Here is a 27,060-nt window from a genome sequence, read left to right as displayed (position 1 = left end):
TCAGGTACATACTAACCTTGTTATATGATGTCCAGTTGAAAAGTCAGTTTCTAAAATTTTCAACATCACACTAGTGAAAGTATTAAAATACACGATTAAGATGTAAAATAGCACATTTGTCAGCCATCTCGAGTAACTCAAATCTCCTTATATGTAATATGTAGAAATAACTTCTTCACAGTTTTTTCTTACGTTGTTGAGTAACACTCTAAGAATCATGCAAAATGTGATACATGGTTGGAAAGCCTATATATGTTTATTTTTTATATTTTGTTTACATTTGGCTTTTTATATAACCCTTGTTCATAAGATATATAAATCATAAAGAATGTACTGTAAAATTAAAAAAATCAAGGGAGACAACTCTGTAAACGGCACTAAAACAGAAGAAACTGTGGTATTATCCCACAAGAACAGACAGATTGGAATGAATGATTATACATCACATCATATAAATATTACGAGGTCTTGTTTGTGTGTACTTAATGTGAAAATCTTCCTTTAGATTTTCAGTTATGTTTTCAAATGGTTTCAACGTCTAGGGAGAACAGTCAGACCATTTGCATTTAGACAGTACTTTTCCATACCATGATGACACATGTGATGGAATGGAAAGTATTTAATCCGTTTTTCTATATAATGCCTTACCATTCCGTGACTGGCAGCGCAATGTGGAACAGGAAGTATTTTACTATCTCCCCGTTTGTTCTCCCGACAAGCGGACAGACCTGGAAGAATACCGTCAATTCTTGAATTGGACTTTGTTTTCCATCGAACATCATTTGCTGTATGTTGCCATGGCTTTCGACAGTTTTATGTTCTATCGATCTTCCGAGATGTATGATCTCTCGTCTCTTTTTAAGTTCGTCTTCATTGCGATCCCTTTGTTCTCTTGGTTCTTCCTGCAGCAGATTGTTTCTTTGTACCTATTGTTTTATCTCTCTATCTATTTCGGCCATTATTTCTTTTATCCGCCGTTTCTCGTTCCTTTTTCTTTAAGCTGTTTAATTTCCCGCTATCTTTCCCCTCATCTTCTTTGTTTGGGGCTCCAGATCCCCCAACCTAAGGCTATACCCATGTTCTGGTTCCTGATATTTTTTTTACATCCTGATGCAGGAATCCAGGGTTCTCCACTTTGTTATGCTTGTTTTTTAAGCGTAGCATAAACAAAACTACCGAACCGAAAAGACTTTGGATGAAACCAGCCCAATCTGTAGAATCCGATATATATTTTATTGCAAACCTGAAGTCATTGTTAAAATAACAAATCGCAACTTTGACAGTTCATTGGAAATTTTTCAGACCCTGCTATATATGCTTACGTTATCTTCCCTGTATCAATTTGATCCGATGGAGCAGTGTGGCGAATAGAGTCGTGACTTTTAGTGCTGCGGACGGCTAAGGATTTTTTTAACTTCAATGGGCTTAGAGGGTATACGGCTATATTACATGTCAACGGAAAGATACATCAATGTAGTTTTTGAATGTAATTCTTTTCTAACTGAAAAGTGGTAAAGTTTTCTGCTATTTTTCAGTAATTAGAGGAGGGGTCAAAGATCAATCGACCCCAATACACTTTGAAAAGTAAGTAAGTGTGATCATTCATTGTAGGTATCGGAAAACAAGTAACATGTAAAGATCATATGTATAGAATTTCGAAAATATGAAAAAGAATGTTTTCCAACAAAACTTGACTATTTAATCACAGAACAAAATGCTCCTAAATTTGGCTGCATTTTAGTGCATTTTCAATGATTAAGAGATAATAAGACACCATAGAATCAAGATTATTAGAAAAAGAGAGAAGATCTGATCAAGACTTTTATAAACAAGGGATACAATCTATCATTTGCTATTTACTGTCTATAAGTTGTTATAAACTTACTTTTTAGGGCGTAAACATACATATACAGAGCAGTTATAGAAAGTGATTTGTGCATTGAATTGTGGGTTACTACTGATATCAAATTTTGACAAGGTAGAAAAGTTGTCTTGAACATTAGAATGTCATAATTTTAATCACGTCTGTCTGCTTAACGTAAAGAATGAATAAGTGAGCCACTTTATGGTTCACTTCTCGAATTCTGAGTTGTTATTATCTAAATACCAATAAAAATTAAACTGAATCTAGGATTTTTCACAACTGTAAAAGCATCTTCTCCAGCCAATGGTTACGATCTTGCCCATTCCCTTCACACAATGGGAAATGCAGGACCGTAACCTTTGCCTAGCGAAGATGCTGTAAAAGCTAGGAATCGCGGAAATAAGCCACTCATAACTTGGAAACTTTGCATCGGTTTATATGATAGTAAAGTCCAATTTTATTTGAAATAATCCATTTACAAAAAATCTTTGTAACTTTCTCTTTTTTTACCGTCACAAACTAGATAACTTTTAAGGAATGCCAGAGTTTCCCTCCTTATTTCAAATCCGGAATGACATCATTTATATTATAGATAGACGGGCGCTTAATGAACAACAGAGTTAAGGCATTAAAATTAATATCCAGTCTTCAAGAAAGGATCAAAATCAAAACCAGAGAACTACCGACCTATCTCCTTAACCTGGCCAGAAAACTACCGACCGATCTCCTTAACCTGGCCAGAAAACTACCGACCGATCTCCTTAACCTGACCAGAAAACTACCGACCGATCTCCTTAACCTGTAAAGTACTCAAACACATAATAGTATCATCAATTATCAAACACCTTGACAAACATAGCCTTTTATATCCACTGCAACATGGTTTCAGATCAAAATTCAGCCGTGAAACCCAACACCTTACATTTACACAACAAATATTTGATGAAATGGCCAATGGCAAACAAACAGATGTTGCAGTTATGGACTTCAGCAAAGCGTTTGATGAGGTCGACCACCAGAGACTCGTTTTAAAGCTTAAACGCGTGGGAATAAATAACAAAACGGCTGACTAGGTCCATGCATGGCTGTTAAACCGCTCACAGAAAGTGGTAGTTGATAGTCAGACCTCAAACAGCTTGTCTGGTACTGTCAGGCGTACCACAAGGCTCTGTTCTCGGTCCCTGTCTATGTTTAGTTTACATATATGACATGCCAGACACCCTGAAAAGCAATGTATGCCTCTTTGCAGATGACACAATTGTTTATCTGACCATATCAACCATAGCCTATTGCAATACCCTTCAGTCCGACCTTCAAAAACTTGAACAGTGGGACAAGAATGGCTCATGTCTTTTAATCCAGACAAATGTGACTTTATACGAATCACAAGAAAGCAAAAACCAGTAATTTTTAACTACACTCTTCACAATAAGATCCTCCAAACAACTGAAAAAGCAAATTATTTGGGTGTAACATTAACAAAAGATCTCACATGGAACAGTCATATTAACAATCTCAAATAAGGCAAACTCCACTTTAGGCTTCATTAAACGTAACATCAGAACTAACAGCATAAAAACAAAGGAAACCGCATACAAAACTTACGTAAGACCAAAACTTGAATATTGCAGCATTATTTAGAACCCATGGCAAAAACAACTTACCCAAAAATTAGAAATGATACAAAGAAGAGCTGCAAGGTACACTTTACATCAGTACGACTATCAAAGTAGCCTAAGTGCCATGCTTACACAACTGAAATGTCCAGCACTTCAGCAAAGACGTGACCTAACATCTGTCATCATGATTTATAAAGTCACACACCAACTTGTAAATATTATAGTACCACCAAACTATTTAGCACCAACACGAGAATACAATTTTTTTACAGCCCTTCTCTCCCACAAATTATCATTCAAACTCATTCCCCCCCCCCCGTTCAATAAAGTTGTGGAATTCCCTACCATATCAGGTGGCAACTACCCCAGACCTAGACTCATTCAAGGCTGGTGCTAAATCACATTTGTTCATGTAAATAATTGTCTGTTTTTATCGTATATATAAAAAACATTAAAATGTAACGTATTGTGTATATATGTTAAACTTTAATTCCTTGACCCTGACATGCGCCTTCTAGTTTCATCAACATATTGATGTTCAGAAGTAAACAGTAGATGTAGATGTATCCTACCAATGAACCTGGTCCAACCCCCACCCAGTTTGTTTAATAAAGCCTGGCTTGCTAATTAATTCTTCAAATTTATAAATGTTATTCTTAATATGACTATTTTTAAAAAAAGCTCTTGGTACTTTGTCTTGACTATGTATATCCTATATAATTTTTCGTTCCAATTTCCTCAAAACGAACATTGTTGAGGTATTAATTAGGAAAGAAGTAACATGTAAAGATCATATGTATAGAATTTCAAAAAGAAATGTAAAAAAAAACTTTCAATCACAGTACAAAATTGCCCCTTAAAATGGTTGCATTTTAGTGCATTTTCAATGATTAAAGGAAACGTGACACAAAAATATCATTTTTAAACGTTTATTATATTTAACTTCTTGGCAAAATAGCGGAAAACTTTTCCACTTTTCAGTTAGAAAAGAATTCTATTCAAAAGCTACATTGATTTATCTTTCCATTGACAAATGATATAGTCGTATACTCTCTAGGCCCATTGAGGTTCGAAAAATCTTTAGCCGTCCGCGGCACTACAGGTGTCACAGCGGTACGAGCCATATTTTTTATAATTCATTCCAACACACTCGTCTTTTTTCAGACAGGGTTATTTCATTGGTAAAGTAGTCTGGTTAAAAGAGGCGTGGTTTAAAGTTCACCATTTATTTATCCAAAATAAAAGTATAACCCAATATACATAACAAATTTCCACCAATACCCGGAACCGAATACAATGTTCGAACCGGATTTAGTAAGAATTAGAAACGATATACCGGAAGTTGACAACTGGCAACGTACTGCATGTTCACCGTCAATGTTCGTCGATTTTTCCTGTCTATTGATCGAGTTTTAAAGGGTGAATCCTCTTTTTATATTTTGTCAAGCATGCTAGTATATGAATATAGACGAATACGGATTGGAAATATGTTGTTTTTACTTTTTCTTGCTTGTTTCCTAATTAACAAGACCCACATCCCTTGTGCAACCTTTCTGTTATATTCTTCTCTCTGATGACTGGAGTACTGCTTAAATGGTAAACTTGGTTAGTAACTGTATTGAAACAACAGTCATGCATGTGCAGGAAAACATAATATGAGGAAGGCCTTACATGTCATGTCCTATATGCCAGCAAAGCATTTAGTAGGCTAAATTTTAAATATAATGGATGTTCCAAATATTTGTAATTTTATTGTTACAACAGTTCCAGGGCCTGGTTTAAACACAAGCTGAAGTACAGAATGTATTACTAAGTCTTTATATAACGTGTGAGCAGTTCTGATTAAATAGCATATTGGTCTTTGAAATACTTCGTTTTACAGGTGTTCTGACTACATTTCAAAGCTTCAATAGATGGAGATTTTATAGTATTTTGGACAAGAAATCATTATGGATTAAGTGGGACCAGGGAAAAAACCCAACAAAATGAAAATAATAAATTTGGTAAAGAGTAGAGGTATAGAAATTCAATTTCATGAATATATAATACAGTCAATCTTTCAGTCAGCAATCCAGGTGAACAGGCTTCATTTTGTCCAAAATATTTACTTACATATGTAGCTTAAAGAAAAAGTAACATTTATCTCAATAAAAGAAAATAAACCTATAAAATGCCTACTTTTATTGTGTGCATGTAAGTAACATTTAATACATATAATTAAAAAAAAAGTGTTCGTGAATGATGTGTGCATGTGTTCACTTCCTCCTGACCACTCCTTAGTTCTCCGTAGTGTCGCTCTGAAAGAGAAGTCACTTCTCCCGGTTCTCTCTCAAGTAGCTTCACCCCTGCAATAGGAAAAAAAAATATACAAACTTTTATACGTTGCAAAGCCACCTATGCTCGCTAAATGTATGAGATAAAAAAATGTACAGAACCCAGCATTTTAATTGGCATAACAGTAACAATATACAACAGGAAATGACTTGAAGTACAGAAAGAGACATACAATGACTGAACACCGATATAGTGATGCACCACATTTAGAATGGTTTTATATAATTTTATTTCTATGAATGTTTTTTTTGCCATCACTAGGTGTCCTACATGTGTTAAGATTTTTATATCCATCTAAAAATATGGCCTTCTTTACTATTTTTACACCACAGAAATTAAGTCACCGATTTCTTCATATATCTCGTAAACTAAGTTATATTTGAAAATAAATATGACCATCCTTCTTCTGCTTGAAGAGCTCTTCTTAAGTTTCCATTTGCAGGGGTCGTGCTGGGCTTCACCAATGTCGCAATTTGCGATTTTTTATTTTATCTGGCCAGTTGGCAATATTCATGGCGCCTACGTTTTGTATTTTAAAATTGATGGGAAGTTTATGAGCAACGGATATTCTTTAATTAAACATTTGTGTTGACACCTGGTTAGAGTTAACTGACTTTGACCAATTTACGTCTGAAGGCAATTAAAGGTAATTAGACCAGACGACTGTGACTGACAATATCCTCATGGGAGGTGTCTATCAAATGTAAATATATTATTGAGCCAATCAAAACTCTCATCACCTAGTCAAAGGTAAACACAATTAAGGCCATGTGCACGTGGCTACACACAAGTTTCACAGCCCTATTCAACCATGTAATACATTCAGAAAGGAGACTTACCTAATAACAGAATAAATTAAATCCAATTAACAATGATTATCCCACCAGGAAGTGTCTAAATACCTCCAAATGAAAGAATTGATAAAAGAAAATGGATGACATTTGTTTACACTTTTGCCATGTCACTTTTTTGGCGGAAAAAATCGGTAAACAAATAGAATGGGGATTTACGAAATCTAATTAAGGAAATGCTATTCAGATATCAAGATAATTAAACAGGGACACAATTAATGGTCCATGGTACAAAATGTAGTTTGATAGAAATTTTATCACTTGAAAAAAAAAAGGTTCAGGTTTGTAAAAAATAATAATAATAAAAAAATAAATTATATTGTATTAGATAAATTAGACCATTAAGGACAAAGGTGAACATGTTTTAAAATCAGGAACTGTATGAGAATAGTAATATAAAGTCTTTGATAGAAGTAAAATACCTGTTTATGGAGTAGTCCTTTATTATTTTATGCATATGAAAGTGACAGACAAGGGCTAAATATGTGCTTTATTCATGCATCAAGAGTGAATCTTGGTTACATGTATGTCATGAATGGAGAAGTTATTATGATGCATTGACAAAGATAATGTATCAGTGAACTTAATACTGTCTTTTTATAAAAAAAAGTATAATTTTTTTTTTGGCATCATTTGGCTCTAATTTCTGAAAACTGGGGACAAAATATGGCAGCTGGTGATTTTTCTGGCGACAGAATTTTGGAAGCCAGAGCAGCCCCTGATTTGGTCTAAGTTGTTGGACAACTCTTTGTTAGAGTAATTGCCCTTGGAAGGTGAAAAATGACGTTTTTTGCAGTTTTCAGCCAATATCTTGAAAACTATAACAGATAAGAGAAAACCTTTCAACTGATGAAATGATCCTTACTATAAGGCTTACAAAAGGCCTTAATTGGGTCAAGATTGTGGGATGACTGTTATAATTATTGCTTTTGAAAGGTGAAAAATGATGGTTTTTGCAGTTTTCAGCCAGTATCCTGAAAGCTATGATGGGAAAACATTTCCAATTGGTAAAATCATCTTTATGGTAAGGCCTACAAAAGTCTCTTGGTTGGTAGTTGTCTGATGACTCCTTACTAGATTTATTGCCCTTGAGAGGCGAAAAATGGCAATTTTTGGCCAACATTTTGTCTACTATGATAGATAAATTAAAAAAAAACCCCAACTTTTATTTGATGAAATAATTCTTATGATAAGGCCTATGAAAGTCCAGTGAGTCATTTAAGTTGTAGGACGACAACGTTTTAGAGTTATTGCCCTAGGAGGGCAAAGATGGAACCAGGTGAGCAATTCCTGGGAACCTTTAGTTTTGTATTGTGAGATGTTAGCTCTACCACTTTAAATTGTCTCTTTCTGTACTGAAATAATATGAGACAAGTGTAACATGCATACCTATAAATCCTCTAGATCCTCTTTTCTGAGGATTTCTTGCAATTCATTTCTAACTTGCCGGAGATTTTTGGTGAAAACATTTTTGACCAATATTTTGTATATACCACATGTGTAAATACATGTCAGTATATACAAATATCAATATGAATTTGTGCTTAATGTTTGATGTAGTTTTAATGAGAATATGAAGTTTTAAGTAGGACTACAACAATACACCTGAACCACTAATGTTACATATTGCTATATTGTGAACAAATGACTATATGTATAAAAAATTTCTGATTTGAAATTAGATGGTGGTGGCTTTAGTCGATGTTGGAACACCGCAAAAATGCTGGTGAAATACATGTACCACAATATATTGTTGTACAGTATATCGTTGCACTCCTAGTTATAAGCTAGATAGGCCTTAAAGATACAGATAGATACATGTACAATATATGTCACTTATATCATAAGTTGGGTTCATATTCTTGTCTTAATAGACCTGGGACAACTTGTCTGCAGACCAAGTTGTTCTTAATAGTAAACATTACATCAAATCTCTGTAGTCTTCATTAGAAAATTGTAATAAAAAATGAAATAATTGGTTACAAACATGTAATTAGATTATTGATATCCGTCCTTATTTTATACAATGGCAGAACAATAGAGATGTGCATGTATCATATGTTATTATATTGTTGTCATTGTTATTTTTTTTTATTTCCATGTGATAACTTTAGTTGTTGTAAACCTAATGTCATTTTGTTATATTGTTATTTGCTTCTAGAGGAAGCTTGTTACATGTACACAAATACATTTATCCTGGGGTCATTTGCTTCTACCGTTCTGCAAGAAAAAGGGACCAAACGGGGTAAAATGGGTGTTTTTTTTTCAAATTGATGTGAAAGTTTTATATGTCATTCAATTTTGATAAATCTTTTAAATTTTTTTTTACAGAATTTTGTTTTAAGTATATTTTACAGATTTTACGTAGCATTTCGATAGCATCTTCAGTCTATATGGAGCCAAAGTTGGGCCACACCCTAAAATTAACTTTTTATTTGAAATTTGTTTTCATTGGATTCCTCGAGGAAATCCCTACCTGCTAATCAGTATTTTAATATCTGTCACTTTTCTAAGTAACAAATGGTCAAATGGGCCCAAAATGTATTTTTTTTGGAATATGATCTTTTTTCTCTTTTCATCTGATTTTAGAGATTATTTTTGTAAATCTTTAAAAGGTCTTTGAGAAGTATACCAGAGTTTGCAAAAGCTTTTTTATGCTGTCAGACATAGGACTGACAAAGACAAATGTTTTGTCAGTCCCACTGAAAATTTGCTGGTCCCATGTAATCAAACTTCACAAAATCATTTTAACCACTGTCAGTCATGGAACCTTCACAAGAGGTTGAAATACTGGTTCTACCCAAATATTACCTGTCAGGATTTTCACAAACTCTGCTATGCTAGCAAATCTACTCCATTGTAAACTGTTTTTGAAATAGTGGGGCACTAAGTGCTGTGATTGGAATTACCGTGCGCCTTGTGCCATAGTAACTTTTTTTCTTAAAATGGCGCATTGAATGACTAATGTTGCGTGTTATGTGTGCACATTGAGTTTCCATTGTTGATAGTAATGTGTTGTCAGCTACTTGTGACAGATAAAAGGCATTAACATATCTTTTTACAAAGTTTTTATTGGTATAAATATAGTAAATATTCATGATGTCACAAGGATCGCCCCTTTTGGGGAGAACAATCTATCATGAAGAGAAGACCAATGGCCATGGGATTGAATAATATTTTTTCAGTTTAAGATGATTTGGAAGATATTTCATTTTTGCACTTCAGAATATGCCAGTTCTTTATTTTGCTTTTCAGATTTTTTTTCACAGCACTTTAAACAATGATGGAGGCTAGGGTCAAAATTTAGCACATTTTCAAAATGTATGTAAACAAGCCATGGAAATGGTCAGAAAATGCCGCATGACCCTATTCTATGAAAGTTGCAAAAGATAACTTGGCTTATGAACCTTAAAGCGTAATACATAAAACTTCTTGATTTCAAAAGGTTTATTCTCAAGGGGCATAACTTAAAACATTGGTTTGCATTGGAAGCAATGGGCGTTGTTTTACTGACTTTATTCGTATTAGCTACAGGAGGGTATTTGTGGTAAAAAGAAATGGTACTTGTTACAATTTGTTGAAATTGCATATTCATGATACATGCAATTTACGAGTTGGAAAGAAAGAACAATTGACATCGTAATTTTAAAGAATTTAAAATAACTCAATATCAGAAAAGTGTGGGCTGGCAGTCCTATTTGAAATTGAAAATGCCACTTAAGAATTTTTTTTAAGCTAAACTCAAAACAAAATAAGATATTTTTTGCAAAGCCTTAAGAAAATAATGATGGTAAATAGAATAAATGTGTAATTGTTGTAGAATTTACTGACTTGAACATGATTCTGAAAATGTTGACCCCCCCTTAATTGAGAATACTGTTGATAGTGGAGCCATGTCATCTGGTCCTAAAGCCCAACAAAACAAATGGGCAAATTGTAATTGTACACATGTAACTTAACATAGAAATAGGCTCTCACCTATCCTTTGCAACTGTGGACTATGATAAAGTACTAGACAAGACATTAGTATAAAAACTCAAAAAAGCAGAAAAGGAAAATGGTCTGATGTAATTCATTTACATGGAGTTATGATACAAACATGTCAACTAAAATGTTTATGCCTAGCTGGCAATTGCTCTATTCCATATTTTGTCCCATGGAAATGTAGGGTAAGGGGCCATAGTCCCATTGGCAAAATTTTAATCCACTGGAAATGATCCATGATAGCACCTTGAAAGCAGCATTTTTACTTAATTTGAATTTCAAGATATTGTGCAATATTGTATCCAAACCAGTTGTTATTTCTATAGTGAACTGTAAATCCCTATGTCAAAGTTAACAGAGTTCAACTGGCTGCAATAGTATCATGCTGCACTTAGCGAAGCTTCTTATTTTATTTTGATATTCATATCTTCTTTTTTAAATATTAATTTTGTAAATAAACTCAAATTACTAGAGTAAGATAAACTCTCAAGGTACAAGAGATATACATTTTTTTCTACTATAGATTTTGTCTTTTGTTTTTACAGCAGTTTTATGTCAGTAAATTATTCAGCTATAATTTGTGTACAAAAAATTAAGATTAAAAAGGCCACTCTTTTCTCAATTAAAAACAGACTTTCATATGTATAGTTTTTGTAAAATGAAACATTTTATTAATTCATTTAGTCATATCTTTTTTTTCTCCCCTTGAATCCTTGGGAAAAATTCTATAAATATGATTAGTTAATTACTGGCAACTGATTTTGGCAGGCATAAGTAACACCAGATATTCTTCAAAAGCTATGAAAGTTTTATGTCAGTGGTTTTTCTTTTTTAAGATGACAAATTTACAGGATTCAGGCTCATCTGTAAGCAATTATTTACTTCAGTTTGAGCTGACATTTTTCATCCTGTCAGGGTTATTGTCTCCTTAATGTTTTCCATTCTTGTTATAATAAAATGAACAGATCTCATTTTGTTTGAAATAGTTAGAAAGACAACTCTTGTTGAAGAATAGCATTTTTAAGAACATATTAACATTTTTAGTCAATACAGAGATAATACTAGAGTCAAGTATAAGTAGCTTATCTTCATGTACACAAAAAATATAATATATAGATTGGTTTTGTTTTCATTCTCCATTTTTTTTATCAATCAACCCTTGATCCCAGCCCTTGTTAGAAATATTGGCATCTACCACTAAATTTAAGAACTTAAAAAATTGTCATTTCCAGTTTTCTGAAAAATTTTGTTTTCAACTTTGCATTTAAGGATTAATTTTCATTGTTCTCTTTTTGGTCATCAATTTTAACTTTCATATTTTGTTGTTACTTTAATTTGCAAACAAATATCCCAGTGTCAGTAATGAAATGAATCTGAATTTAACTACATCTCAAATAAGTCCAGATATTAAATCATAATACAGGAAAATGTGTGTTCATACAACTGAAAAAAAAGTATAGTTTCATAATTATGATTTTCAAAATAATTAAACTGCGAAAAAATGTTGAAAATATTTGGATTTTATTTGGAAAATATTTGACATTGGATGCCAGGTATGAGGTATGCCAGGTATTTATCAGACTATGCTGCAAGCTGTACTGTAGTTTTTGGCTAATACATAATGACTTTGAAAATTTGCTGAATTCCTAGTTTCTTTACTAAATGTAATTTTCACAACTCAACCTATTGTTTGCAGATTATATTTAATCTATACCTGTGAAAGCTAACTTCACAGAAACAATCAATGCTGGAACTTCAAGTTTATCTGTTACCATGGTAACAGAAATCATTATCTGTAAAGGATTAAAACCTGGTTTCTGTACATATGAGGTAACCAGTATTGTAAGTGTTCATTCTTTTGAATAGACTGTTTTCATTGTTGTTTTTCATTACATGTACATAAAAGAAGTGTTGAATTAGCACTTTATAGACATGAGATAAGTTTGAACAGCAGTACTTATATATGTGTAAGTGTTATGTTTCTTTGAAGTAAATGTTTTTTTTTTATAAAGATTTGTTTAATTTTGGTCGCCAGAAATATGAGTACATACCAGGTCTGCTGATTGGTGTTTAATTTTGAATGCCAGATATCTGATGTACTGAGTCTGCTGATTAGGGTTTAATTATTCTTCTCTCTTGTTCTGTTGTATCATTTAGGATTGGATGGTGTGAACAAATTACCGGGGTGAGTGTTGAGGTGCTAGTTTGAGTGTAGATTCTGTGTAATTTGATGTTTTTTAATCAATTGATTAAGAATGTCTTTGTTTGTTTTGAAAGAAAAATCTATTAACAATGTGAGCTTCTCAAAATTTTCTCATACAATGCCCAATTTGCCAATAAATAGAATAGTTACAATTTCCAAAGACGAATAATGAAAATATACATGGTCTGATGTACATTGTATTGTTAAGGACCGGTAAAATAACTTGTCCCATTCAGACAGTTAAAATTACTTGTCCCATTCAGACAGGTAAAATTACTTGTCCCATTCAGTCAGGTAAAATGACTTGTACCATTCAAACAGTTAAAATTACTTGTCCCATTCTGTCAGGTAAAATTACTTGTACCATTCAGACAGGTGAAATTACTTATCCCTTTCAGTCAGGTAAAATTACTTGTATCATTCAGACAAGTAAAATTATGTGTCCCATTCAGACAGGTAAAATTACTTGTCCCATTCAGTCAGGTAAAATTACTTGTCCCATTCAGTAAGGTAAAATTACTTGTACCATTCAGACAAGTAAAATTATGTGTCCCATTCAGACAGGTAAAATTACTTGTCCCATTCAGTCAGGTAAAATTACTTGTACCATTCAAACAGTTAAAATGACTTATCCCTTTCAGTCAGGTAAAATTACTTGTCCCATTCAGTAAGGTAAAATTACTTGTACCATTCAGACAAGTAAAATTATGTGTCCCATTCAGACAGGTAAAATTACTTGTACCATTCAAACAGGTGAAATTTAAATTATACGGTGGTGGATTCAGAGGGTCCAGGGCTTGAATCTCCTTTTTTGATAAAATTTTGTTTTGCAAAATTTTGGCTGTTATTACAATGTATATGAGGAAAAACAACATAGCCTGGATTGCTCTTTTTTTTCTGGGCCCTATGGAGGTCTGAGGGTCAAAAGAATAGGCCTGCAGCAGCTCTAAGCATGTCATAAAAGGCAACTAAATAGTGCTCAGAAACCTAGCTGGGGGCTAGGCGCTCTGCCCACAGAGCAACTGGGATACAACCTTTGCCCTCTGCCACAGGAGGCTAAATTGCCCGACCCTACCCAACCCCCCCCTTTTTCTAGTGGCAACCAAAATTTGTCAACCCTATTGTCCTTGTGTCCCATCCCTTGTTTCATTTAATCATCATTCATGTTCATTTTATCATCCAGTTCATGTTCATCACCTGAATATAGCTGAAATATTGCTGCTTGGGTGTTAAACCCCAAAAATCAATCAATCAATCCTTTTTCTCTGGAACTTTTTTCTCCAAAGTTTCTGCTCCCCCTGATTATTATACTTGCCAGTGTTACACAGAAATATGACAACATAAGCCCTGAAATAGAAGCATACATGTATGTTTAAGATTGGTATGGAAATATTCTTTTTTGTGCTATGTATAAAAATACATTTAATATTATTTTTCTCCACAATATACAATGTTTAAACAAAAACCTTTGGCTTGTATTGTAAATGGTAAAATTTTCCCTGGGTGCTATTTTAGTGATCAATTAGGTCTTTGAGTTAAGAGTGGATTTTGCTGTCCAACATCTTAATGTCTGAAAGCAATAAAACAAGAAAATTTTCATCTTGTTTTTTTTTTGCTGATATTTTTTGACTGCAAAAGTAACAAAAATGTTCACATTTGCATTTTTTTTTTCTGTTTTTCTGTATAATATTTATTCCTTAGCAACAATGTCATTTTTGTTGTGTTTGAAGGGATGTGTTTTAGTACTCTGTTGTCTGTCTGTCTGTCCGTCTGTCTATCTGTCTGTCCTAATTCTGTTATTGTAACATCCATATTTTATCTTTGCAGTTTCACCAGTATTCCCTTTCTCCCGTTCAGCCATGACAACATTTAAACCAATTGTTATGAGTGGACCCTCTGGTTGTGGGAAGAGTACACTCCTGACGAGACTAATGAAAGAATTCCCAGATTGTTTTTCATTTAGTGTGTCTCGTAAGTTATGTTATCATTTAGTGAATCCTGTAGGTTATGTAATCCCCATGTTTTTATCCCTTGCAACTTCATTTAAGGGACATAGAAATACTGGTGTCAGTGTGTCCATCCGTCAAGTCACACTTTTGGATGCAACTCCTCAGTAAATTCTCAAATTAATTTGTTCAAATTTTTTAGGATTGTAAGTCACTGTAGCTGATCATATTGTGCTGCTATTTTGATTCAACAAATGGTTATGGAACTTTAGTACTTGAACTTTTTTGTGGCGGCAGGGGGACCTATGGCTACAAGTTTCTTGTTTCTCTTGTTACAATTATTTAAATTAAAAAAAAAGAGTATATGATTGTATCAGAACTATACAGAGGAAAATCAAAGGAACCAGGATTCTAACAAGCGGGCATAATTTTGATTCAGAAATATTACAGAAACTCTATTTTAACATTATATTACCACTAGCTGGCCAGTTATGTCTATTTACTAAACCCCAATAGAACAATAACTTAACACCATGTTAAAAACTGTCATATCCAATTATTATTTTTACCTGTGGCGCTAAAAGGCAGAAGCAGGTTTAGAAGTTGGGTCACTCTGTTCGTCTGTCTGTCCAACCATAATACTTCAACTTGTCACTGAAACTCCTCCAAAAACACTCAACATAATTTAAAAAAAACTTGGTATGTAACAAGAACGCCATATGTTGTTGTACATATTATCAGGAAATTTTGATTCTCTAATTTATATGGATTCATTTTCTATAGTTACGCTTTTCCTTCGGTAACATCTCTTTCATTTCGTTTTCCTCTGCAACTATAAATCACAGCTGCAGTGCGACGCAGGTTCAGACATTGCTTGGTCTAGCTTGTTGTAACATATAATTTGTATTTTCAATTCAGATACAACAAGAAATCCACGATCCGGAGAACAAGATGGCAGAGGTAGGATTAATTGACTATGAACCAACCTCCACATGATAATTAAATATAAAATCTAGTAGTGGATTTTTACCAAATTTGGTATTAATTCAAGTCTTAAGTTGAATGGTATAGATTTCATATGTTAAAAGGTCATAGTAATAGAGTCAAATGTTAATGTGGAGAAGCACAGTTTGTGTTTCTATTGTTTTATTGTAGACATGATTCTCTTTGTTTTGTAATATAAATTGTCCAGAATGTATACATTTAGTAACAATGTCAAAATCAAATTTTGAATACCAGGGAGACATACCTCTGAGATAATAGTTTATGAAACTCATGTTTCATCCACATTTAGTCCATATGAATTTCATTTACCAAACAGCCAATTAAATCTACATGTATCTGTCGACTGCCATTAAAATCTACATGTACATATACTTACATTGTAGAGTATTTCTTTGTGAGTCGACCAGAGTTTGAGAAGATGATTGATGAAGGTGGATTTTTAGAGCATGCTCAGTTCTCAGGAAACAGATATGGCACTAGGTATGGTCTTTTTATTGGTTAAAAGTGCCCTCATGGTTTTGATAAGAACATTGACCAAAAACTTTCCTCATTGAGTGTAATGTCATCAAATATTCATCAAGTATCATAAATTCTTCAGGTTGCACTGAAAAAAACTGATTTCCATATGGGGTTATTGTAAAATTTAGCATTGAGGCAAAAAGGTATCTGAAAAATGTTTTTGTTACTAATTTTGGTGAATGCTAAATGATGCACTGAGTACTGAAACCGAGAGTAATATTTTTGTGGAATTTGATTTGGTGTTTTCAGACAGACTGCTGAATTGCCTGCTATACGGTATAAGAAATGTAATAAGATTGTTATTTCATTTGACCTTAGTACTTCAAAGTCAAAAATAGGTATGACAAGAATACTACATGACCAAGAGAATGGTCACAGGAAAGACAATACAAAGTTTTAACATTGTTTAATGCCCCTTGTGAAAAAAAAATCAAGAACAAAAAAAGTTACCACCAGATGATGATAACTACTTTCAGTTACAGCAACTTTTTCAATAAGCCATTTGGAAGCAAGCATTATGTCAATTATTATTGTATTTTCCAGTAAGAGAGCAGTGGAGGACATTCAGAAGTCTGGGAGGATCTGTGTGTTAGATGTGGAAGTGAATGGTGTAAAAAATATAAAACAGACAGATTTAAATGCCAGATATTTATATATAAAACCTCCGTCTATGGATGTTCTGGTAAGCCTAGTACAGTTGAGCCCTATTATATAATTTATATACATATACTACATTGTCAGGCTGTCACTAAATAAAAAAACTTGCATCAACAGAAGAAGCTTAAATTCATGGACTTAAACTGTTAAGGAACAAAACAAAGCGAAAAAATATTTATTGTTTGCTTTTAATTGAGGTCAGTATTTGTAGGGATCGAAATGCTGTTTCTTTTGAAGACTGACTAAAAACTAAAATTGACTGGCTAATTTACAAGACCTTTTGTCTAAACACTAATAAATATATATATTGTACATGCTATGTAAATGCCTCCTTAAAAGGCAGGAGGTATATATTGATCACGTTATCTTTCCAACTGTCTCTCTGTTCATCCATTTCTAGATCTAATCAGCAACTCCACTCAAATTACAGAATGAAATTTAATGAAACTTTCATACGTTCTTTGTCACATGATGCCATTTTGAACCACCTGTTTTAATTTTCTTCCTGAATAATTTCAAGGGTTGCGTGATGGAGAACATGGATTTAGTCATTGGGCGATCAAAGGGGGGAATGTCTTCTAATCTACAACTCCTCATAAATCACTGAATGGAATTCATTGAAACTTTCACATTTCTTTATCACATTATGTCATTGTTCACCTATTTTTTTCCCACCTGAATGGGGTTACCTATATGGTTTCTAGGGAGAAGAGCAAGGAATCAAAAAGTAAGCTTTGCTCACAGTACTTCTAGTTATTTCTTTACCTTGACACAGATGAAACAAAAGAAAATGATAAGAAAGACACATGAGAATTATTTATTATTTTGCATAAACACTTTGAATCAGCTCTACATCACAGTCCATTTATTTTTCAGACAGAAAGATTAAAAAATAGAGGAACAGAATCAGATGAAAGTTTACAGAAACGTTTAGCATCTGCTAAGGAATCATTAGACTATGGTAAGGATTAGTAAAGGAACAATGTTAAGGAAGCATAGGGTAAAGAATCATTATACTATGATAAGGATTAGTAAAGGAACAATGTTAAGGAAGCATAGGGTAAGGAATCATTAGACTGTGGTAAGGATTAATAAAGGAACAATGTTAGGGAAGCGTAGGGTAAGGAATCATTAGACTATGATAAGGATTAGTAAAGGAACAATGTTAGGGAAGCATAGGGTAAGGAATCATTAGACTGTGGTAAGGATTAATAAAGGAACAATGTTAGGGAAGCATCGTTCGGGTAAGGAATAATTGGACTGTGGTAAGGATTAGTAAAGGAACAATGTTAGGGAAGTGTTGGGTAAGGAATCATTAGACTACAGTAAGGATTAATAAAGGAACAATGTAAGGGAAATGTCAGGTAAGGAATCATTAGAGTGTGGTAAGGATTAGTAAAGGAACAATGTTAAGGAAGCATCGGGTAAGGAATCATTAGACTGTGGTAAGGATTGGTAAAGGAACAACGTTATGGAAGCATCAGGTAAGGAACCATTAAGGTTAGGGTGAGGATGTGTAAAGGAATGATTTTATTGAGACATCAAGGAATCCTTTGATTATGGTAATGATGATTTAAATAGCTATGTTAGGAAAGTATCTGCTAAGGAGTCCTTAAAGATGCTAAGGAAGAGTAAAGGAATGATTTTAGGGTAGCATCTGCTAATTATACAAAATAACTTGCATTGCTTAAAGAGGAACAACCAATCAAGAGGCTTGTTACAAATCTAATTGAATTTTTATATTATAGTATGGATAAGTAAAGAATAGATGTTCATGTCGATATGGCTGCAATTGTTCTAACATGAAAAGAAGACACCATTTAGTCTTTAAACATGGATTTGCATCAAATAGCAATTATTATTGTCCTTAAACAAATTCAGACAGTCAAGAGGACCTGAATTTATATGTGGCCTCTTATGCTTATTATTAATGAAATTGTACAATTTGAATTATGTAGAAGAAAATTTAGCTTTTCCAGTTAGCTCCATACAATTTCAGATCTCATTATAACCAAACCTCAGAACCAATCTGAAACCAATTGTAGGTTACATATGACTGTTTAGATTACATGTTTATGTGGTTACATGAGTATTTCAGGCATTCCATATTTTCATTGATTAAAAAAAATAGACAACATTAATTTATATGCATACTATTGAATAGAGGTAGACCCAGGATAAGGGACATAACTTGAAATCAGTTATATATTTGATTTTACCAAAGCCTATCAAGAATTTATTTCAAACAGAATGAAATAAATCAAACTAACTTTGATGAAAAATATGTAAAATGGTTTACACAAGAATTATACCCCTTAACCTAGGTCTACCTCGAGATGTTGTTAAATTTGAAATGTCAGTTATTTAATATGGCAGTCAAAAGGTCATGGCTTTAAGTTCTATGATATGAAACTTATACATCTTCACTTTATACAACTACATTTCAGCCAATGAAGAAGGAAGTTATGACCATTACATTATAAACGATGATTTAGAAACAGCATATGAACAACTGAGAGGATTATTGATACAGGTAGTTAAAAATAGATTTTTGTCCATTCGAAAAATTCAGACTTTAACATGCAAGTTCAAGTAGATAGTGGTGGATGAATGATTTAAATCAAAAATAGGCTTAGATATAATTGGTGTCTCCCATGAAATTAGTAGAAACCTTTGGAAATGTAAAATGGTAGGAAAACTTAATTACAGCCCTGTAGTTAAAAAGTCACATACATTTTTAATCACTGCTATGAAATGGGAGAAAAGTATTGAATGTTTTGCTTTCATACCGATATGCTCATATTTTATCTGCACAGTTTTTCAAACATGATCAACTTCTTAAAACAACTGAGTGTCATGCTGAATGTGGAATTTCTTAGAAGAGCGAACAAACAAAATGGACTTGTACTTGCCAAGTTGTGGGAGTGGTATGTGTTGACCTGTCTGTACATGTTGTCAGAGTTGTGGGAGTGGTATGTGTTGACCTGTCTGTACGTGTGAAGTTGTGGGAGTTGTGATGTATGTCGACCTGTGTGGACATGCTAAGTTGTGGGAGTGGTATGTGTTGACCTGTGTATACATGCTAAGTTGTGGGAGTGGTATGTGTTGACCAGTGTGGACATGCTAAATTGTGGGAGTGGTATATGTTGACCTGTCTGTACATGCTGAGTTGTGGGAGTGGTATGTGTTGACCCGTCTGTACGTGCTTAGTTGTGGGAGTGGTATGTGTTGACCTGTCTGTACATGGTAAGTTGTGGGAGTGGTATGTGTTAACATGTCTGTATGTGCTGAGTTGTGGGAGTGGTATGTGTTGACCTGTCCGGACATGCTAAGTTGTGGAAGTGGTATGTTTTGATCTGTCTGTACATGCTAAGTTGTGGGAGTGTTATATTTTGACCTGTCCATATGTCTGTCTGTTCATCTATACGTCTGTCCGTCAGAACTTGTTGTCCTCTAAATATTGCCTCTATTTTATGAAGGATTTCATTTGAACAATGTGAAAGATTAGCACCAATAAAAATTGAATGTGATTGATGACTCAATCTCAACTGTTTCATATAACTATTCTACTATGGAAATTTTGACTCATGGGGAAATTTCTCTATACTTGCAATCAGCAAAATTTCTGCAAAAAAACCAAAAACAAAATCTTAATTGTTTGATTAGTTTATTAAATTTAAATATGAATTTAGACCTACCTGAATCATAAAATTCACACCAACCTGAATCATAAAATTTACACATACCTGAAATGTTTGATACAGCAAATCATAAAGCTTACACGTTTGGGATAATAATAATAAAAGGATTATCAATTGGAAAGAGTGAATAACCAAAATATTATCAGGAGTGCCAAAGAACACCTAAATTTAACTTGTTACGCACACGAACCTTTATGTGTTTTTGGCACTAATGATCATATTCAGTTATTCAAGATAATGAAGTTGATTATCCCATTTATTATATAGATTTCTTCCATTATTCATTGCTATTTTCAACATAAATTGAAAATTTTGTGAACAGTGGATTGATATTCGTATTGTGGCGTTTTGGCGGGAGAAAGTGTGAGAGTGAAATTACCAAAATTATTTCATAGTATAAGTTATCCAAAATTTTTACACTGGCAATATTTGGTAAATCATTGCTTTCTATATAATAACATGATAAAAACTGTTTGATTATTGAACTGTAGGACATAACAACATTACAGACAGAGAAACATAAATCTTCATAATGATATTCTGCATAGGCAATAGGGAGCTTTGAGCAATGCTGGCAGCATACTATTATCTACAGGGAATGTTTTATTCATGGGATTTTATCACGTCATTAAAGAGGAAAACATGGTTAGTGTTTAATCTTAAAATTTTATTTTGATGTTACATACTGACAATTTTACAACAAAGTATCAACAAATTATCTTTACAAACTTTTGAGACCACATACTGTTGTCAAAGGGAAAATCGATTATGTGAAATAACTGTATGCAGAGTATCAACAGAGACATCTTCCCGTAGATTGTTTTTCTTACTTTTGTCGCCTGGCTTAAGCTTTTTTCTATAGATAATGGGTTTTTAAATTTTACTTGATAGTGGGGTAATGTTACATGTACTAGACTGTATTATAAGTGACTAATTATAAGATATTGTAATTTCTCAAAGTTTTATGAAGTCTGCAATAATTAAAACTCTCAACTCAGAGTTTTTAATATGATTGAAAATTGACTTTTTTTTATCACAAATATTGAAATTGAACTTTGCTTTTTTCTTGTCAATATTGCAGTTCTCTGTACTTGATGTTTCATATATTGGTAACTTCTGAAGTCATGTCTTTTTCATGAAATTTTATGTGAGTCTTTAACACTAGTGTATAGCTGTAATCTTGTGTCATGCACATTTATCAATGTATTCATATTTAAACTTTGATTTTATTGCATTCATGTTTTTTGTAGTGTTATTGAAAAAAATATTTTTGAGTCCCAATTTTTGTTAGGCCAGAGAAAAAACTTGTGTCATTAAAGGTTACCCTATCTTCCCTATTATTTCTGACTACCCTAAAACAAGTGCTGTTTAAACTATTACTTTTTCAGCTCAAGTAAAACACTGTTAAAGTCAGGAAAGTCTCCCATAAGTGTCTACAGTAAAACCTGTCTACAGTGACCTTTTATGGGACATTGATAAAAAGGTCACTAAAGGCAGGGGGTCTTTATACAGAGGTATTAAAGATTTTCAAAGTAAAAATATGTTTCTTGGTGAAGACATTGGTTGTGTCATTACATCATTTTAGATATGATGTTGTATATGTTACACTTTTTCCTTTCTTTTTTCTATAATATTTCATAATGTAGTTTTTACTACAATTCAAAAATAAGCAATTTTATTATTTATATATTGATATTACCAACAACGTTTACATTTTAAATTCTCTCTTTGTCATGAAACTGTCTATCAATTTAATTGAAAATTTATGCTTTTTCTGTTAAAATGCTATGTAAAAATTATCTTTCTTTTAAAATATTTATCCTGAGGCATTGTTCTCAGAGACGTTTGTGGTTTTTCGTTTTCTTAAATCCGAAAACTGTGGTTTCCTGACACCAAATAATTCTGCGACATTCTATGCTGGCTTCCTGATTTCTAAATGTTTTAAATCTTCCACTTTTTGATTAATATCCAATTCCTTTCTCTTCAGAGAAGCCATTTTTTTATGCAGATTTTCCTTAGTATTATGTAAACAGTACTCACCTCATGTGTGAAGATTATTTTTAACTAAGTTTTTTCGATTGTTTAATTTGAATCTCATTCTTGAAGAATTCAAGAATTGTTTCATTGACTGCAGAAACACCTGTATCGTGCGAAATTTAGGAAATTGTGTTGTGGGTAATAGGTTTTCGATGGTTGTTAGTTGTGTTTTACAGATTGTTGCTTTATAGAGGTAAAATGCATAGGAAATTTCTTGGGAGTGTAACTAGTACAGGTTTTACTGTATAGAAAATAATTTAAAAAAATGAAAAAAATGATTTTACTAATTTACCTACTGTTTGTTCTCACCTTAAATAGACAATGTTTTTTCTTGGCTTAAATTTCATTTGTATCATTGTCCATCTTTACTGTACACTGAAGATTCAGAAGTTATTGGGATATTTTTGTTATTGAAAATATGTGACTTACTTAAAATTGCAATAATTAAAATTTGCATTATGGAATTCTAAACAGATGTAACGTGCCATTTTTCTAAAAATTGCCAAAAAAAAATCTAAATCGCATTTATGACTAAAATGACAAAATTGCAGTAATATATGCATTCAATAATTTCTGAATTGACTGTAAAACATTTATATAGGTGATATGTAAATTGAAAATATATGATATGGATGTAATGAACAGTGTTTATCACAGATGCACATTAATACCTAAGCAATAATTATTTGTCATAGATGTAATATTGTTAAAACTACTATCTGGATTTTACAAGCTTGAAACACTAATTTGTTTTTAAGTTTTGTTTTTTTTACTTATTTCAGTTAATTATCTTATAAATCGTACATTCCTGTATGTTATATTAAACAGGAGTCTCTTAAATATTTAAAGATCTATTACTATATACCCGCTCTCAGTTTGGTATACTTTGTCTGTCTGTCTGTCCATCACACTTTTTTTCTGCTACTACTTGTAACAACCACTTGATATTTTGACTAGTTTTAATGTAGAGGTGCCATAAAGTGGGATATGGTCTGTTGCCTGGGCGACCTCCACTTCTTCAGCTATTCATTTTCATTTTTATGTATATCTTCATTTGCCCTTTAATGAAAATCCTTGGACATAGTGAATTTACATATTTTTTCCATCACAACACATATGGTGTATGTTTCTATAGTAAGTATTGTGCTGGCTGTCTGGGGTTAGATATCTAAATGGAACATAAATAAATAAATATCTATCACAAGTTGATATCTGGTTGGCTTAGAATAATGTGTATTCATTGTGTGAAGCGCTTTCCTGCTTAATTTTGTTCCTGTCTTCTTGCTTATTAAATATCTAGATCTGCATGTTGGATGAGTACAAATCAGGGTCTGGTAGATTAATCCAATACCTTCATTGTTTAATTAGCTGCAATGGGATCAATCATGCAATATTCCATATTGTATCAATTTATTGTGTTGTCTTTATGTTAACATGTTTTTTTTTTATTTTTGTGACTGATCTACTGTTCAACTTACAGTTGGGAATCATTTTATTATTAATCAAACCAATTAAGTATATTTATGCTTTTTTTTACTTAAGAAGGTAGACTTAGGGTAATGGACATTACTCTTGAAATCAGTGATATGTTTGTATCATATTCAATTTCACCAAAGCCTATCGTGCCTTCATTTGAAACAGAATGAAATCAGTCCAAGTTACTTTGATGCTTACATGAGATTGATGTAAAATGTTGAATACAAGCATTCTATTGATTTGTAAGAGTTGTGTCCTTACACTAGGTCTACCTCTTTAATATGTCCTTTCTGATTAGACATTCCTGAAAACACATTGCTGGATTAAAGGTTGCACTTTTAAGAAAGCGTCTAAGAAGATTAATAAAAATACTGACCTTTAAATTTAGGTAATAATGTAATTTTCGTGATTGCCAGTTTTCACAGATTTTTCAAGTTAACATATTCACAGTTTTCAATTTTCATGGTTTTAAAAAATATGATAAGCTTCATATAGTGATAAAAATCAATTTCACAAGTACAATATTTCAGTTTTCTGTACTCAGCAAAATTTTTTAAATTTTCAGTAATCAAAAGAAATGCCCATATAACAAATGGTAATATCAGAGTAAAAACTAAAGCTTTTAAATCACTGCAATGGTCCTGACTTTATACTGCCATTTGTGATAGAATGGTGGGTTAAACCAGGTTTTATAGTGTACTAAACCATATCTTCCATTGCTGTTTATTATTTCTAGTATTGAAGTCACATACAGTAAATGGTTAATGCCAAATTTATATGACGCATAAAAGAGTTAAAATTGCATTGAAACGTAATAATTGGATGGATACAAATTACTCTTTGCCATCTATATTGATAGTTAGCATGCCATCTTTGATGATTTGCCTGATTTAAAATTCTTTTTATCTGTACAACCTAAACAAAAATCCCCCAGAACTGAAGCTGGCATTTTTTTTTATTAATCATGAACATGCTCTTTTGGGCGACTATCTCCCCTACCTCTTATAATAATAATTGATACTCTCACATCTTACTTCATAGATTCTCTTAAAATCAGAACGAGTTCAGGGTCTGACACTAACTTTATTTGTTTGGTGGTCAACAGGACTTCTTCAGAGGTAAAGCAGGTAGTCTGCAGGTGATAATGACGGTTCTGGTCTTAGATCTTATGAAAAATAAGGCAAAATTTAGATAGCCCACAGGGCTACTATGAAAATTTTCAGGTAGTCCTCTCCAAAATTAGGCTGGCACAAGACACTGGACTACTGTTAGTGGCGATTCCTGGAGTTAGACATGTTTTCTCAAACATCTGGTTCATTCAAATAAAGGTATTTTAGATCTTTTAGATTCTGAGCAAGCTACAATAAATTTTACCAGAGCAATTTTTGAAACTTGCTGAGACTGCTGTGAAATCCAGTTAAAAACTAATTGACAGTTTTAGAAGTATTATTCATATGAACAATTGATAAAAAGTCCTAATATATATACTTTTGGTTAGAAAAAAATGCTCAATAATATTTTTAGTATGGCAAAAGTTGAAAAATTTACACAAATTAAAAGATAAAAAAAACAAAACATTAATTTTGTTAAATTATTTTTAATTTCACTGAAATATTTGATTGTGTTAGTACAACAAATGAATTATTGTTTCACTAAATAAAAATAAGTACATGTCAGAAAAATGTCTGTTGTCAACTTATTGTATTGATGAAGAAATGATTGTTTTTTTTAATTTGTATTTTGATTGTCTGTAGACCAAACTAGTTTTGCAATTTATGATGTCAATTAAATTTAGCAACTATTTCATTTTACGTGTAACACCCTCTCAAATATGAATTTTGATGTAAAAAGATTTATTCAGGACATTATATTTTTTGTAATATTTTCTTGCTGGCAAAATTACCCCCCAAAAAAGTCACTCGCAAAATTAAGTTGGCTTACAGTACATCTTTACAAAACTTAATATATTTTTAACTCATCTGGCCAAAGGCTATGTGAGCTTTTGCAATCGCTTGGCGTCCGTCTTTGTCGTCGTAATTAAATTTTGTCAAAACTGTTCTCTACTTGACCAATTAGAACCTGACTTGGTATGAATGTTTCTTTGGGGTATCCTATATAGAACTGATATGGGGACTTTGGACCATCTAAAAACATAGCTACTGTTGCTCAAATGGAACAAAGTGGTCAGTCAGAAGTTTTTCTCATATATCTCCAAAACCGTTAGGTTTAGCCAAATACTTTTAATTTCTTAAATGATCCTTATTATGAAGGGATCAAAGTTGTCTGACAACTCCATGTACATGATGTAAGAGTAATTGCACTTGAAAGGTAAAAAATGTTTTGTTTTACAGTTTTCAGCCAATACAATGAAAACTATGATAGATAGAATGAAACTATCGGTTTCTGAAATGATTCTTAGTATAAGGCCTACAAATGTTTGTGGGTATCAAAGTTTTCAGACAACTTCCTGTTAGAGTTACTGCCCTTGATAGTAATTAAAATATGTTTTAGCAGTTTTCAGTCAATATCTTTAAAACTATAATATATAGAATGAAACTTTCAATTATTGAAATAATCCTTATGATAAGTCCTGCCAAAGTCTTTTTTGAGTCAAAATTGTCATATAACTCCTTGTTAGAGTTTTTGCCCTTGAAAGGCAAAATTTAACCGTGTGAGCGATTTTGGCTTGTCAGAGCCTCTTGTTTATGGAATCAGTTGATATATATATATATATGTTTTTGTTATAGGGTTTCTATGTATGAGAATATCGACAGCGTGTACTGTATATGTGTCTCATATTTTTTTTTGATATTTAAAGATATTTAATGTTGTTAAAGCTACAGTAAATATCCTCTATCTGAAGT

General features: G+C 32.6%; 1 protein-coding gene across 1 annotated transcript; it reads left to right on the top strand.

The window, feature by feature from the left end:
- Positions 1–4,812: 4,812 nt before the first annotated feature.
- On the top strand, positions 4,813–22,358 carry LOC148599138 (guanylate kinase-like). Its single transcript, XM_088557768.1, has 8 exons — positions 4,813–4,902; positions 14,683–14,826; positions 15,720–15,761; positions 16,190–16,286; positions 16,869–17,007; positions 17,859–17,943; positions 19,430–19,515; positions 21,175–22,358. The coding sequence occupies exons 1-8, from the start codon at positions 4,848–4,850 to the stop codon at positions 21,214–21,216; spliced, it is 690 nt and encodes a 229-aa protein (XP_088413894.1). The 5' UTR covers positions 4,813–4,847; the 3' UTR covers positions 21,217–22,358.
- Positions 22,359–27,060: the final 4,702 nt, after the last annotated feature.

Source organism: Perna viridis, chromosome 13 (genome assembly GCF_037379345.1).
Source record: "Perna viridis isolate PV_CMFRI_1.1 ecotype Kerala chromosome 13, ASM3737934v1, whole genome shotgun sequence".
Taxonomy (NCBI): Eukaryota; Metazoa; Mollusca; class Bivalvia; order Mytilida; family Mytilidae; genus Perna; species Perna viridis.
This window is presented reverse-complemented; position numbering and strand designations above follow the sequence as displayed.

Coding starts and splice junctions, on each gene's coding strand:
- LOC148599138 (XM_088557768.1), top strand. CDS start 4,848: ATGTTCACCGTCAATGTTCGTCGATTTTTCCTGTCTATTGATCGAGTT. Junction 15,762..16,189: donor CGGAGAACAAGATGGCAGAG/GTAGGATTAATT, acceptor CTTACATTGTAG/AGTATTTCTTTGTGAGTCGA. Junction 19,516..21,174: donor TGAGAGGATTATTGATACAG/GTAGTTAAAAAT, acceptor ATTGAACTGTAG/GACATAACAACATTACAGAC.